Source organism: Ammospiza nelsoni, chromosome 1 (assembly GCF_027579445.1).
Source record: "Ammospiza nelsoni isolate bAmmNel1 chromosome 1, bAmmNel1.pri, whole genome shotgun sequence".
NCBI lineage: Eukaryota > Metazoa > Chordata > Aves > Passeriformes > Passerellidae > Ammospiza > Ammospiza nelsoni.
In genome coordinates, this window is record NC_080633.1 from 63,918,235 (window position 1) to 63,933,463 (window position 15,229).

The 15,229-nt window shown below is 39.6% G+C and overlaps 1 protein-coding gene and 1 long non-coding RNA gene across 5 annotated transcripts in view; one reads left to right on the plus strand and one right to left on the minus strand.

Moving 5' to 3' along the window:
• LOC132073135 (uncharacterized) overlaps window positions 1-15,229 on the plus strand; it is a 1,090,256-nt gene that overhangs the window by 30,084 nt on the left and 1,044,943 nt on the right. The gene's annotated exons all lie outside the window — the stretch shown is intronic.
• RNF182 (ring finger protein 182) overlaps window positions 5,968-15,229 on the minus strand; it is a 28,522-nt gene continuing 19,260 nt past the window's right edge. The window contains exons 2-3 of the mRNA XM_059481615.1: window positions 14,237-14,317; window positions 5,968-9,113 (exon numbers count right to left, since the gene is read on the minus strand). Coding sequence (XP_059337598.1) covers window positions 8,169-8,906 — 738 coding nt within the window. The 5' untranslated portion in view covers window positions 8,907-9,113; window positions 14,237-14,317 and the 3' untranslated portion in view covers window positions 5,968-8,168. The remainder of the gene's footprint in view (window positions 9,114-14,236; window positions 14,318-15,229) is intronic.

The following is a 15,229-nucleotide window of genomic DNA, read 5'->3' on the forward strand; positions in this document are numbered from 1 at the left end:
TATGGATTTTTGTGACAAAGTAAAAAGTAAAGCAATATATGTTTAAAACTTCCTTTTTCCAAGTTTGTTGGATTGACAATTTCACTCTATAATGTGTCCATAATTCACTGGAGCGTACACACACATTTTGCACATTCTACCTGTCTTTGTGCATTATTTCTGCAATCTCTTGTAGAGGATCTACAGCTGCTTGCCCTCTCCACCCAAGCCCTATTGTGTGAGCAAGCCTTTTCCTCCATTTCCTTTTTTTTTTAAAATCCCTTTTCTCCCCCAACATTTTCAGCACCTACTTGTGAAACTTCATTAACTACCTGCATGATTCATGCAGCCTCATTGACCTGGCTTTATTATTGTGTTTAATTACTAAAATAAACAAAAAAAGTTGTTAGAGATTTGCAGCTGACCCTGGAAGTGCCCCAAAAAATTTCAGCCTCATAATTTCATTCTTTGCTGAAAGAAAATAAGCTCTATCTAGTTTTAATGCAATAATGATGTTTCCTTAGTGTGACTCAGTTTTTCTAACCAAAAGACGGGACACTGATGTAAAGAGCATCAGCATGCAGATCCCCAGGGGCTGACAGCAGCCTTCTGTGAGGCCCAGGACAGCAAAATGTTGAGGTCCCTGCTTATATCTGGTAGGACATCTGAAGGAAGAGACCCCAAAGCTTTGCCCTACTAGGCAATATGAAGAACCCAATGTAATAGGCTTACTGTCTAAACAGCATCATTATTAATAATTTTATCTGAGAGCACCTCCTCTTCTTGGAATGAAGAAAGAGGGACATGAAAAAGGCCACAGGGTTTAAGGAAATAAAAGATTCAGTAAAAGGTGTTTAAAAGAAAAACATATTCGTGCAATAAAAAAGGCTCTAGGCTGTAGTTTGGGATGGCTGCAGCAAGTGGGTGAGGTAGATGCCACCACTATGGCAGGGAGAGATGATGAGTGGCTGCTCAGTCCAGCAGTGTCAGGCCATGTGCTTAATAGAGCTAAAATCCATACAGTCTATGCCAAGATTAAATTAAATATTCTCTGGAATTTACCATCTCCTGCACCCATGTGAACCGGACAATTTTAACAGGGATATAAGAATGCACAGGATAAACTCATATATTAGTGGGTTTATCAATGCACATCCATATAACATATAAAATAACAATAATCAAGTGTAACACCTCAGATGTGCTGTCAGGACAAAGTCATTTCCATGGCTGTAGGAGTACAGGTACCTTATGTGGTCACATGGCTTATCAATAAATGGCACTAAGCAGAATCTATTTCTAATCGCTTCATCCCACCTCAAAGTAAGAAAGAGGAAGCAGTAGAAAAGGTTCAGGCAAGTGCAGTGGCTGGTGGTGAGCATGGAAAGCCTGCTGCCTAAGGAGAGATCAAACAGGCTGGACAGAAGGCAGCTGAGGGATAAAACCCTGATGTTAACATCTCCAAGGATAGATGAAGTTCTGAGGTGTAGAGGAAACAATGCCATCGTACCTCAGAACTGCTTTCCTTATTGGAATAAGTAGGGCAGAAGTATCTCAGGGGTTTTTAAGACAAGCAGACCTTTTCCACCAAGTATAGAATGAAATTGTGGGACCCTATGCTGTGGGAATTTATAGGTGCCTAGTGGGCACCTCTAAGTGGGTTAAACACAACCTTTAAAGGAATCCAAAGAAGTCCATAGGCAAGGATGAAACCCACAGGCACAATCTCCATCTCAATAGATCTCCAACTGCGGATTGCCATATGTTAGGAGGTATATGAGGAGCTCTACATCATGTGGGCTGTTCATATACCTTTTTTATGTGCATCCACTACAGCTCTGAGGTTAGAGAAACCCAGCAGACCTCCCACCTGGCCCAGGGTCAGCATAAAGCATAGCACTGCTTTTTTGAAGTAAGTAGCTTATGAATGCAAAACCACATAAAATCTAGATGTCCACCTAGGATTTTCTTAGTCACACTGCTCCTTCTTGTCCTTTGAATGAGGCAGAGGATTATCTAATATATTGTAATTAAATCAGAAATGCAGTTACTGTTGTCAAAACATGAGTCATTTTTTCATGCACAGATCTGATTCCAGTGACACAGTTGCAAAGGCATCTTTTCAAACACTGGATTCATTTTTTCTTCTGAACTAAGCTGTCAGCAAAAACTGCTTAGCAGTGAGTGGCAATCAATCCAGCCTTGTCTCTCAACAAGTTAAAGAGTTTTGACATAGTGTGATTCTCATCTTAGAGGTTTTCTTATGAAAAGAAAATTCAAATGCTTTTTGAAAGAGTACTTTTAATAAAATCATCCACTTTTAGAAAGAAAAGCTCTATCCAAAGAAGTAGGCTCTTTGCCTCAGCACCTCTTGAAATTTCAGTAATATTTCCATGCATGCACTTGGGAAGATGCATTTCTTCAGTTTCACTTGACATTTTTGACATTTTTCACTCCCTAATGCAGAAAGAAGTGTCAGCCAGGACTTGCCAGGAAATATACCCACTGGTACGTGGTACACCATCTCAGTGAAGTATTAGCTGCTCAGCTACTGCTTGCTTATATCTTTTGTTACTTGAATAACAAGGATTATGAATTATTCAGCTACAGTATGAAATGGATAAATATGATACATTTCCCAGATTTCATAAAAGTTAAAATAGTGGGCACAGAAGAAAGGGACTACATTATGCAGAAGAAAAGAAATGGGATCAGTATGAGGCAAGTATTTCCTAACAAAGAAGCCTATTAAATGGCTGAGAAGTCCCTTGTGGGAAGAGGTGGAGGCCTCATCACTTTAGATATTTAAAACCAGACTAGACAAAGCATTCATCTCTACAGGGGCAAAGGAAATGGATAAAATTACTTATTAGGCTTCTTCCTATCCGTCTCTGATTTCTACAATTTAATACATTTTTTAAAATGCAAACCACATTTGGATAGCAAAAGGCAGAAAAACAAAAAAACCCGTTTTCTAGTTGTAATGCTGCCCGGCACAATGAAACTTGATTTAAAATTAAATTTATGCTAGCAATTCAGACTGCAAGATGACTTCTCTTTGTTTAAGGTCTAACACTGAAAGCTTTGCTACTGTCACATGTGTCTGTAAAAAGATGATTTATTGTCCCCAGACTGGGGATTTATTCTTTGTGCCAGAACTCTTTGTGAACTGTGCTGCTTCACCTTTGACAGAGGTTGTTGATGCAAAAGAAGAATGGTGCTTTACAGAAATGTAGTGGAGTATGGGGTCTGTGCTTAAGGTCTAGCAGACTTATCAACTCCCTCAGGAATCTCCAGCACTAAATATTTACTGATGTCACTCAAAGGATAATATCTAGTCTGCTAGTATGAAAGTAAAAAGACACTTGGTCTCTTTCTACTTTGAATATCTTAACATTACTTCAAAATTCTCAGTTCTCATTTTTTATTTTTCTCTCCTTTTTTTTTAATCCTTGAGGGCACTAAAAGTTTACTGTCTTGCTTTGTAGAAATAAATATGAAGAAATGAAAAAAAAAACCCAACCCTGAGAAACCTTAGGATAGTCAAAATGTTTAAAAATGTAACACTGAGGATCTTTCACTCCGTCTGCTATCCATGCAGGAAGATGAAATCACATTGTAGAACTCCTGTGCAAGAAATCAAGATGTACAGCTGAAGTGAACTGTCCCAGAGGTAATGCAGGGGTGGCTGCTGAGCCATGCTTGGGACAGCTCAGGTGCTCAGGCTTGGGACACCCTCTCAGTAATTGTGAACGAGCCAAGACAAGGCAGGATACAGCCCCATGTTTTCCTTGCTTTGACATCAAAACTGTTTCAAGAGCATGCTGCTGTTTACCCTCTGCACGCTGTTCACTCTCACATCCTGGCTCCAATTTGCCATATTTTCAGTATTAGCCTTGCCCTGCTGCACTGGGCTGCAAACTCAGTGTAGTAGAAAAGAAAGATTGCTTTATTACAAAACACTATTTATCCACAGCTCATGTAGACTTGGTTCATGAGAGGGGGCAGAAAAGTAAGAGGAGTAGTGAGTTGAATTGACCACTAGAACTGGTCAAAATTAAGAAAAACAACAGCCCTGTACCCAATAACAAGGAACTCCCTCAAAAACATCATCTACCATCCTGTGAACCTCCTCAGTTCCTCTTCCTCAGGTTAAAGTGTAGCCACTTAGGTGGAAAGCTGTGTTTTCCTGTTCTGTGCTTGTCTATCTGGCTGTGTGCTGCTGGACTCCACAGAAGCAGAGAATTCTCTGAGTTGGAAGGGACCCACAAGGATCATGGGGTCCAACTTTCAAGTGAATGGTCCATACAGGGATCAAAGACGTGACCTTGGTGTCATCAGCATCATGCTCTGACCAACTTATCTGTACCTTCAGGTAATCAAGTCTGTTTGGAAGGGTCTATTTTTGGGTACATTGTTAAATACTGGCAACACTGAAATTTGCCAGTAATGTTATCAGGACAAGAGTTTGCCTATTTTAAGTGTTTCATATTAGCATATACAGTTTAGTGGGCCTATAATCAATATAGCAGGACCCACCAAAGCTCACAATGCAGCTAAATCAAAGACATCAGCCCTTACTTTGGCCAGTCCTGTAGCTTTAAATAGTTAACATAACAGTGGGATTATGCCCAAATCTAAGAATCCATTTAAACAAGAATGAAGTTCAATGCTTTGCCATTTGGAAAGTAAATGTACTCAACTGTAATAACAGCCGGGAATTAATTTAATTAATTTTAAACCCCAGAAGGGTCGGTATGGAAAACATTAATCTGTTTGCAGCAGCTCTACCCCAAAATATTTATCCAAAACATCCCCTTCGTCCCAGGCATAGACAAACCTCCCCTCTCTGTTTGCTCAGCTTCTCAGTCAGCCCAGCCCAGCCCCACTTTCTATGTAACAGCCCACAGACTCTGTTGACCCACGCTCTCTTAATTACCCTTTGGGCTCTGGGCTCAAGCCACACCTGCAGAGCTTCCTCCCTCACCTTCATCCTGCTCACAGGATGGCCCAGCTCAGCACATCCTTCCTAAGCTGTGCCCAGCAGCTGCTCCTGCATCACCCTGCCCCAGCCCTCAGGGGATACCACAATATCATACTGTGCACGGGCAGCTGGCAAGGATAGAGCCTGCATCCATAGGATAAGCAGGAATTAAAAACAAAACAAGACAAAAAATCTAATTTGGTCTAAATTAATCCTGTAGTAATGAATTTCTAGCACTTTGTACTTGGTTGAGTCATGTCTGGGCATAGCAGGAATAAATCCCACTGAAAGGAAATTGCCTTAGTGTGCAGGCAGTATTTTACAACCTCAGGAGCCATTACTTTCCAAGGAGAGAAAAGCAGTCAGAGAAAAAGGAAGGAAAACCAGGCAGAGAAGTAAGCTAGTCTTGATTTTAGCCCCATTTACATTGATTTCAGCACAGTTATTCCACTGCAGAGGACACAAGAGCTTTCAGACCAAAGTCTAAAGGATGGTAGAGAATAAAAATAAGGAAAGAGTAATATCTGAAGTTCTTCTGGTCAGTCACACAGCAAAAATTCTTCTCCACAAATAATTGAGATTTATCTCCCAGTGATTCTCAATGGCCATATTGTAAGTCATATAGGTATTTTATGACCCCAAAGTGGCAATAGCATGCTCTGGCTGAGTGGCAGCATAGCTGTACAATCAATATGCTTTTGCAGGCTTGCATCTTTGAGTGGGTTAGAAATGCAGCACAGCCTGGAATAACAGCATAAATTTAATGGGCTGGCAGTCTGAAAAGTAGAGAAGTATAACAATAGGTGTATTAATTTGTGCTGTGATGTGTAACTGATACCACTGTAATTTTGCTACAATTAGGCTGTTTTAAAACAGAGTACAAAATACCTGGCGCTGGAGCTAAGATAATCAGCTGAAAATCAAAAGGAAAAAACAACGGGTAGCACTGTAGAGCATGTCGTGCAGAGGTAATTCATATATATCACACATTTGCAAAACCTATATCCTCTGTTAGCCCTTTATTAGAGACACTATATTCAGACAAATTGAACAAATCCTAAAACATATAAACCCCTAACACTACAAATACATCTTTCCAAAAGTCATGAAGTTCTATAAAACCACATAGGTTTTTATTTTTCTTTCTTTTTGACATGATTGTTGTTGGATACTTAAAATTTATGAGTTCATAGATGAGTCAAACCTTGACTGGAGACGATTCCTATTCTAACTACATGTGCTTTACCACAAACATTAAAAACAACTACTTAGGAACAGCATTTTCTAGGAATTCTGAAAATATTTTAGGTATAATTATTGTCATTACAGAAAAGTCTGAAACATTTCCTTTAATCATTCAATACATAGCTCCATAACTCCATACACTTGAAAACCATGATTTGGCTGTAAGTTTTCTTCTCACATATGTGTCTATACGTACATACACACACATATATACGCACTATTAGAAAATGAGGGTCAAGAAAAGCAGGACCTTTACATTTCCACATTTTCTCTGTTTGCAATAGGAATAAAACTGCAGATACCACCTGTGCTGTCTACAAAAACTGAACCACCTTAACTTCAAATCCTCTTGACAGGCTCTGCTTTTCCCACTGTCATTTTTTCATTCTTACCAAAGTCTGTTTGCTCTAAGAGTATATTGTTAGGCCATACATTCAATTTTCATGCAACAAACCCCTCTCCCTTTTACACTGCCCTGAAATGATTAAGTCTTGTGCCAAACCCAAAAACCAGGCTTGCACTGCTCAACTTCACTCTGCTGTGCACAAGAAAACCAGTTTGCAGCTGCGGTGTTGCTAGACCTAGTTATACACATAAACATTAAATATTACTTATTTTTGTGTTCTTCCAGTAGTTCAAAAAATAGCCTAAACCATGCAAAATACAAGCAAGCCTTACAGGGCCTGGTTCTATTTGTGGAATGGTAAAGTATCAGTAATTCCTCTGAGCTCCACTAATGGAGACACGCTAATTGCCACGTCTGGATTGCCATCAACTCACAGTGGTGACAGGGGGAGTTCAGAGTATTAAAACATTTTGAAGGACTATGCCTTAAACAAAAATCTTCCCAAAGTCACATTATCTCCTTACAGTGCTCATTCTGTGAACTCAGAACAAAAACAAACAAACCGACAAACCCAAAAAAACAACCAAATAAAACCCCAGTTAACCATTTCAGATTTTTTTCCTTGAATTTGTATTACTGATTGAAGATCTGTTTCCTAATGGTTGGGAATAAAAGTCCATCTTGAGAGCTAAAGTCACATAAGCCAAATTCTCCAGCACGGCTACCACAGAGTACATGTGCATGAGGTTGGTTGTCTCCATTAGGAAGGACTGGTGGCTTGGAAATGTGCTGGTGGTGGAAATGCTGAGGGGGAGGGTAAGCATAACAGAACATAGCTAGAGAAATCTGCACAGCTCTGAGCCCTCAAAAGGAAGCCTAAGGTGTGTACACTAAAATAAGTGCACCTGGAGAACACCAAGCACAGGGCTGGGTCCCCAGAAGTACTCATTAGCAGGAATATTTCACAGTGAGCTGCAACTGTATGACAAGGAAAAATGGGCTTCTCTTTGGGGAAAGTGTTCTGGAGACAAGTTTTTAACATTCAAAAAACAATATTGGCCTCCCACAAGTATTTTTGCTGTAGCAAGAACTAAAAAAAATTGGTAGCTTGTTTAATTTTTCTTAGACTATTAACTAATAGAGTGATTTAATTTGCTATAAATGATGATGGATTATAAATAACAGGTATTTCAGAGCATGAGATGCTTTGGGTGAAGAGATGCAGTACTTGCATCTGGAAGGTGTCTGCCACAGTAATTTTTTCTCAGGTGAATCCTACAGCATGAACTAACTTGATCATTCCAATACAAAGCAAAGTCCTGCTCATTTGAACAGTGGCAGCAGCAGCAGGCACCAAGTTTGGTGATTTGGCTTTATTCCTTTCTAAAATTCAGCCCTTCAAGATCAACATGCAATTTTTATTTCCAGTTCTTAGCTCAAAAAATGCTTGGGGTGAGGGGCGTCAAATTCAGTTGGGAAAAAAAGGGACCATGTAACTGCTTCCATTTAGTGGGATGGACAATAAGAATAAATAAGAATACAAAGAATACAAAAACAGGATAGATCAACTATGCTACAAATCTGGTGATACACCTTTTTTTACTGTATTTGTTATCAAGATGACATGCAGTCTAGAACTTCATGGCAAACACACTGGCAAAAGCCGTAAATCATGAGAATAACAAGGCTCGAAGGAACAAGGCTCACAAAGACAACCCCAAGGGTGACTTTCTTGGATACCAGTAAATAAATCCCTAAAGGCAAGGAGCTAAAGTACAGCAGCCCTAGCAACCACACTAGCACCCGAATCGAGGTCTGGAAGAGCAAAGATGTGCAGTTCCACACTGTCCAGTTGTGGGACACAGTTGCAACAGAGTCAAAACTTGTAGGCCTGTAAAATTCCACCACGGGCGTTGAGTTCAGAGTCTGGGGACTTTCTCTTTGTACTTCCATGATTGTTATAACCAGGCAATTAGAAGAGGTGTGAGAAGGGCTAACCAGAGATGCCAGCCTTTTGGGAGTCAACAGCAGTTCTGTTGGGTTGTCTGGTAGGCACTTCTTTCCCTTTCCCCCACAAGCTAAATTCAGAAGGATGTTGTTGTCATCAGGAAGACTACTGACCTCATCGTCCGGCAGGCACGTTTCAAACCTGCAGAACGGGCACACTATGACTCCTTGTGGGGAATCCCCAAAGTCTATGATCTTGCAAAGGCATTTGGCACACACTCTGTGACAGCACTCCAGCACTTTTGGCTTCCTCTGCCGCAGGTTATAGCGGTTGTAACAGATCTTGCACTCGAGCTCATCTGAGCTCTGGGTCTCCACAGACTCCTCTGGTAGCTGAGTGGTCATTTCTTCAGGCAGTTTTCAGGCTCGTGGAAAGAGAAGTCAAGGGATGAAGAGGTCACTGAGTTTTATTTTAGAATATTTTCCTATCACCCATCTCAAACAGAAAAAGAGGAGATGACGTCATTGAAAAGCATCAGTAGACATCATCCATTTTCAGCTTCTGCTAGGGATTGTGCACTGCATGTCCTTTACTCTGAGCCAGGCGTCCATCTGAAAAAGCCAAAGGGGAATTTTTGTTGAAAGGAAAGGCAAAAACAGGAAAGAAAAGGGGAAAAGCAAAGAGAAGGGAAGAGAGGAAAACGGAGAGGGAAATCTTTAGCAAATGAAATATGCAAGTTCTACTTTTTACAAGCTCAGCTTCCTTTGCTAAAACTACCTCTAAGGTAGCTTCTTTCTGTGGCATATGAGACCTATATAAGAGTCATGATGATGAAACTTAGCATCATACTGCATGGATTTATTTTAGAGTTGAAGCTCTGAGTGGTTCAGCCCATGAAGTTCTCAGCAGAAGCTGCAATCTAATCACTGACCTGTGACCATTTATTTAAACTCTGGTTTCCCAAGGAAATGAGACTTGACACCTGGAGCTTTTGGTCTTTCCCGGTAACTTGTGAATCTGCTGTCCAATTTCAAACAAATCAGCAGAAGGGCCACAGTACTGAGGATAATTAGGTTGATAAAAGAAATGAGCACTGGCAATTGGGTAGAGGGGAGATATTTTCAAGAAGCACCATTTATCCTGGGCAATGGGTGGTCAGCACACCCCAACCTCTGCTCTGAATGGGCAGCATGCTGCTTGTAGCTCAGCCAGAGAGGAGGGCAACCAGGGGGAAGCTGGTGATACTCTGGGGAAATAAAAAGTTTGGGGGAGTGGAACGGGTATGAAAGAGGTCCACGGTTATTGCAAAGAGTTATGTGGGGACCTAGGTCAAATCTGGATTAGGCTTTGTTAATTTTTCTGTTTGTGGAGCAGCCCATTTATTTTCTCCACCCAGCTGCTGGACATACAATTACAAAAATAAGTGTTCTTTAGCTTGCAACAAGTGTCTCCTTCAATATGCGGCTGCTGGGATGAAGGCTAATGTGTCTTCCAAGGGCATTCACCAGATGCTCTGGTTTTCAAGAGTGCCATGGCTGTGGCAGCTGTTTCACACCTCAGCTAAGGAGAGGTCTGTGGCATGCTTGCCCTGCTGCACTGCCATTCTGTGCAGCAGTTTTGCTGCCAGACACATCTGCCTCACCTAAACAAACGTCATATTTTCTAACATGACTTCAGGAAACAGTGCATGTATTATAAACAAGGCATTAACCCAGAGTACGTGCTCTGGGGATTAATAATCACCAGCATTTACAAAACCAGTCTTATCTGCCAGAAGACAAAAACTTCATCCAGATTCTGGCACATGCTTGCTCAAAGAAACGAGGGCAGAACTGCATTTTGCAGGTTTTTGTGACTTTGTTCACAGGGGTTTTTGGGTGAGGGAAGAGACGAGGATCTGACTCCATGTTTCAGAAGGCTTGATTTACTATTTTATTATATATATTACATTAAAACCATACTAAAAGAATAGAAGAAAGGATTTCCTTAGAAGGCTAGCTAAGAATAGAATAGGAAGGAATGATAACAAAGGTTTGTGGCTCAGCTCTCTGTCCGAGCCAGCTGTGCTGTGACTGGCCATTAATTAAAAACATCCAAGATGGGCCAATCAAAGATCCACCTGTTGCATTCCACAGCAGCAGATAATGAATGTTTACATTTTGTTCCTGATGCCTCTCAGCTTCTCAGGAGGAAAAATCCTAAGGAAAGAAATTGCTTCAATAACTCCTTTCCTGCCTCTTCCAGTTTTTGTCTATAGTGCTCTAAAGGTTTTCATCTCTGGCTTACTGTTGTTTTTATTATTTGTACTGTGGTGGCAGGTTGCACTAGGCAATACATACATTAGACCATCCACAATTTTCAAAGAGTACAAGCTAGACATCTTCTATGACACAAAAAGGACATCTTTTACAGAACTTACAATTTATCATTTATTTTCTGTTACACTGTGTGCTAACTTATTAATTTCTACTACTCCTTTTATTTCATTCCAAATATCATCTTCTAGATGACTTTTCGGTAGATATAAATGTTACGAGATGCTAACTTTCCAAAGGATGAACAAACCACAAAATGGACAAAAAAAAGTGAAATGCCAGCCTACAGGAAGGCAAAGAACTGCTGTAAAATTAAGAAGCCAAACAAAAAAGCAATGGTTTTGGACTTTCACATCTTGGGTATCATTTACATCCTGCACCTGTGGGGAATCAGGGTTGCCAACAAGGTACTGTTAGTGATCTGCTGGCAAACGTCCTACAACACAAAACTAGATTCCTGATTAACCAAAAATCTTCTAAAATATGTGTCTGCTTCTCATGGAAAATAAAGACCTTTTTTGCAAAACTTCCAACTCAAAAGACCGTGATATTTTAGTGTTTATCCTTCTAATTAATTATTTCCAGGCTTTTCACAAAACCCAATCCCCTTTTCAATCAATTCTATTTGGACATTGATCACCTCTCCCTGAAACAGGTTTCAAACTGAATGTGTTTTGCTGATTTTACCACCTTTAAATGCTAATTTTTGACATTAATACAAGGAATAACAAGTCTCTGAGACTGGCAATGTCCCAGTTGCTAAACTGGGATCATTAGCTCAATTTCCAGAGCACAGTGATCCTCCTATTGTAGTTTGTGTCATGAGCTCTTCTACAATTTTTTTCAAACTCTTTTTTCAATATAATGTACTGTACAAGAAAGAGCGACTTTCATCATCTTTCTCACTTCAAAGAGTCTCTAAAAGAATGTCTGTAATAAAACATTATTGATTGTTTTTTCTTCAGCTAACTTTAGATATTGGATTTCTCCTTACATGTTTTAGTACGAATACTGCTTATTACTATTTGTTATTTATACGTCTTTTCCTTTGAAAATTAAAATTTAATCATTAGTTCCTATTAATGCTTTTCATGCATTTTTTACCCTCTCAGCTCTATGGGGGTTTTAATGCTTCCTCTCTTGTTTTTGCTTTCCTGATTTCTTATGGAAATTTTTCCTTCTCAATATCCACTTTCCTGATCTTTGTTTTTCTCTCCTGGGAACTGCCACCTTTTTGTGTTTAATTAATGCTGCCCTACTATTATATACATCACATACACTAAAAAGTTCTCTAATCAGAGACTTATTAAAAATATATGGAAACCGAGGCTTTTAAAGAAATTTGGCTTCAAATAATTCCTATTTCTTGAGAAAATGAAGCATTTCTTGAGAAATATGGCTAGCTACTCCTCCAAGCAAATTCTGCTCTACATCAAAGATTTTCTAGTTGGTCTTTTGCATGCTTCACAGGTTGAGTATTTACTGGAAGCAGGCAGAATAAGGAATTAAAGAAAGGAAGAGGTTAACTATTGCCCCTCTGAATTCTACTCCCTCACCAAAAATGTCACAATTCACATACTTCTACTTGTTGAGTGTTAAAAGCAATATTATGCATGGGAAAAAAAAGAGATAGTGTCTATATGATCATGTTTTTTCCTCCTCTTCGAGACACTTTTTTTTATGATGCCACAAGAAGGCATGTGCCTATTATGTGATCCATTAATATTTGAGCTATTTTGAATATTGAGCTGCAACCTGCATGTTCTTTCTGACCTTGAAATCCAGGGGTAGTCATGATAAATCTAACCTTTTTCACATCAAGTACAAAATTTGTAGTCACTGGAGAACAAAGTGAAGCCCCATGTCTGATTTTAAAGCATTGTGTGTATTTTTATTAATTCTGGTATTTGTCATGATTTTAAACTGCTTCTTATGTCCAGCTTTTCACCTGAACCTAGACCTGTCTCATCTGCTTGTTTGATACCAAGAGACACAAGTTATAATTAGGGAAATTTCAATTACAGATTAGAAAAAAAAAAGTACACAAGGTATTCAAACACTGAACACATGTCAAGACAGATGCAAATGAAATCTGTAACCTTACAGATATCCTTGACTGGATACAGCTCTGGTCAGACCACTCTGCCTTGGAACTGAGCCCTGCTTTGAGCAAAGGGAACTGGATTTTCCTGGAGATTCTTTCTAAAACAAATTATTCTATGATTCAGTGTTTTGCTATCCTGAACTCACTCTGTGATGTGTTTGAAAAGCTTTATCTCCTAATGAATAAAGGATCAGACTGGCAATTGTTTATGTAGATAAACAACTCTCCTAGATAGTAATTCTTTCACTTAACATATGAATTAATTTTTACAAAACCTAGAGTCCTTCTGCTAGCTTTCCACAGAATCTATCTGATGGGGTCAACACAATGCAATTGCAGAACATTTTATTCCCGTGAGTATTATGTAGCACACATCAGCTTTCTGAACAAAATATAAACTACTAGACACCACTATAAACTACTAGACACATCCAATGGTGACAGCATCCTCTGCAGTTTATTCAAGAACAAGCACATCTGTTACCCTGTGACAAGCACTTGCCTTTTGTAAGAGCCCTGACTAAGCACTGCAGGAGTGAATCCATCATTCCTGTTGCTGCTCAAGCAACTCTCTTTCCATCCCTGTGCCACCCATCCTGTACATTATCAACTCCTCTACTTGAAAGTTTTACTGAAAAGGGAGAAAAGCTGAAGACAGAGAGGCATTTTATTCATGGTAGAAGCAGACTATACAGTGCTCCATGTGACTGCTGGAGGGCAGACCCAGAATCAGAACGAATAATCTCCCTTGCGGGCAAGACGACGTGACCCACAGGACCAGACTGAATCAATAACAGCAAGCTCTTATGTATGACCCCACACATGGCCAGACTTTCTTCCCAGACATGGAAAGAAAGGTGAATGGGCTGTGCAACATGATATGGTCCTTCTTTGCACTCATCTATCAAACACTGTGTAGACAAAGTGTTCTTACGAGAGGCCAGAAGAAATTACTTGTAGATGAAACTCTCAATGTTGGAGCTCAGTCATGCTGACAGGGCAAAGTAGATGGGATACTTGTGCCTCTCTTCCCTAATGGAAGATCATCTTTGCCCAGTTCATCAAACCAATGTTTTATCATTCATCTCTCACACTTTTTTTTTTTTTTCTGTGAAGGGAATTTGCCAGTATTTCACACATAACCTAAAATGAATATATTAGCTCAGCAACTTCCATAAGACATCAACCATGGACCTACTCAACATGTGATATTTTCAAAGGTTTTAAAAGTTGCTTTTAAATACAAGCTGAGCATATTTAGGAAAGAAGAGAAGGAAAAAAATATAGATAGATAAATAAATACAGAGAAACTTACTTTCCATGAAAAAGAACTCCTTGGAAAGGTTCACTTGCACGGAACACAAGAAATGCCTTTTCTTCTCCACATGGGCAAAAACTGGTAGAAAGGAGGGAAACAAAATTAGTAGAGCAGGAATACAGCTGGGAGACTTCTCAGTCTATTTTGTCTGAAAGAGAGGAAGGAGTCCAACTTCTCTAGTTTGGATAGAAACTGCCATATGTTGAGATTTCTGTTTAGAAAAATATATTGGGTAAATCTCATTTACTAAAATTATTTCTGTAACATAATCCAGTTATCTTTACAGATCTGTTGTTGATTTTAAGCCTCTTTCAATATTATGTGCTAAACACTCTGAAGTGCTATCTCTTCTAGCAACCACATATTCACAAATGTTAGCAATTCACTAAAAAAACCCCCAACCTAAAGGCAGAGCATCCAAAGAGATAAACTGTGCTCTGAAAGAAGAGTTGTAAAAACATATTGAAATACTTTCCTTCACAAATGTCAGAGAAGCTCTTTGATAGTTTCTATTTTCCCAAACACAGTGCAGTCTCTTCTCCAGCACAGACCACAAAGTAACCATCTCCTGCGGGCCACTGCATTCATGTTGCATGGAGGAGCTTTGCTGCATTCTGACTCAGCAGGAAATGACCATCGCACTAGATTTTTCCAGCTTGTGCTAAGCGCAATGCAAAAAACCCCACCCCAAACTGCTTTACTAATCTCACATTTGAATAGACAACGTTCAAAGTGCCAGCAGCCATCACATGTTCAACCTGTCTCATGCCACATTTCTGCTAACAGTGGATGGGTTTTAACAATGGGCATTTCCCTGTCAACTCCAATCAACGGGAGAATTTGCACAGGAGTTACAGAATGTGATGCACTGATCCATGCTTGGCTTATGGTCAGCTCTGTAAACTGCTATGTAAAATGCCCCCATTCTTTTCACAAAAGCTTAGTTTCCAACAGCACAGGTAATGAGGTTATTCCTCCAATAACTATGCT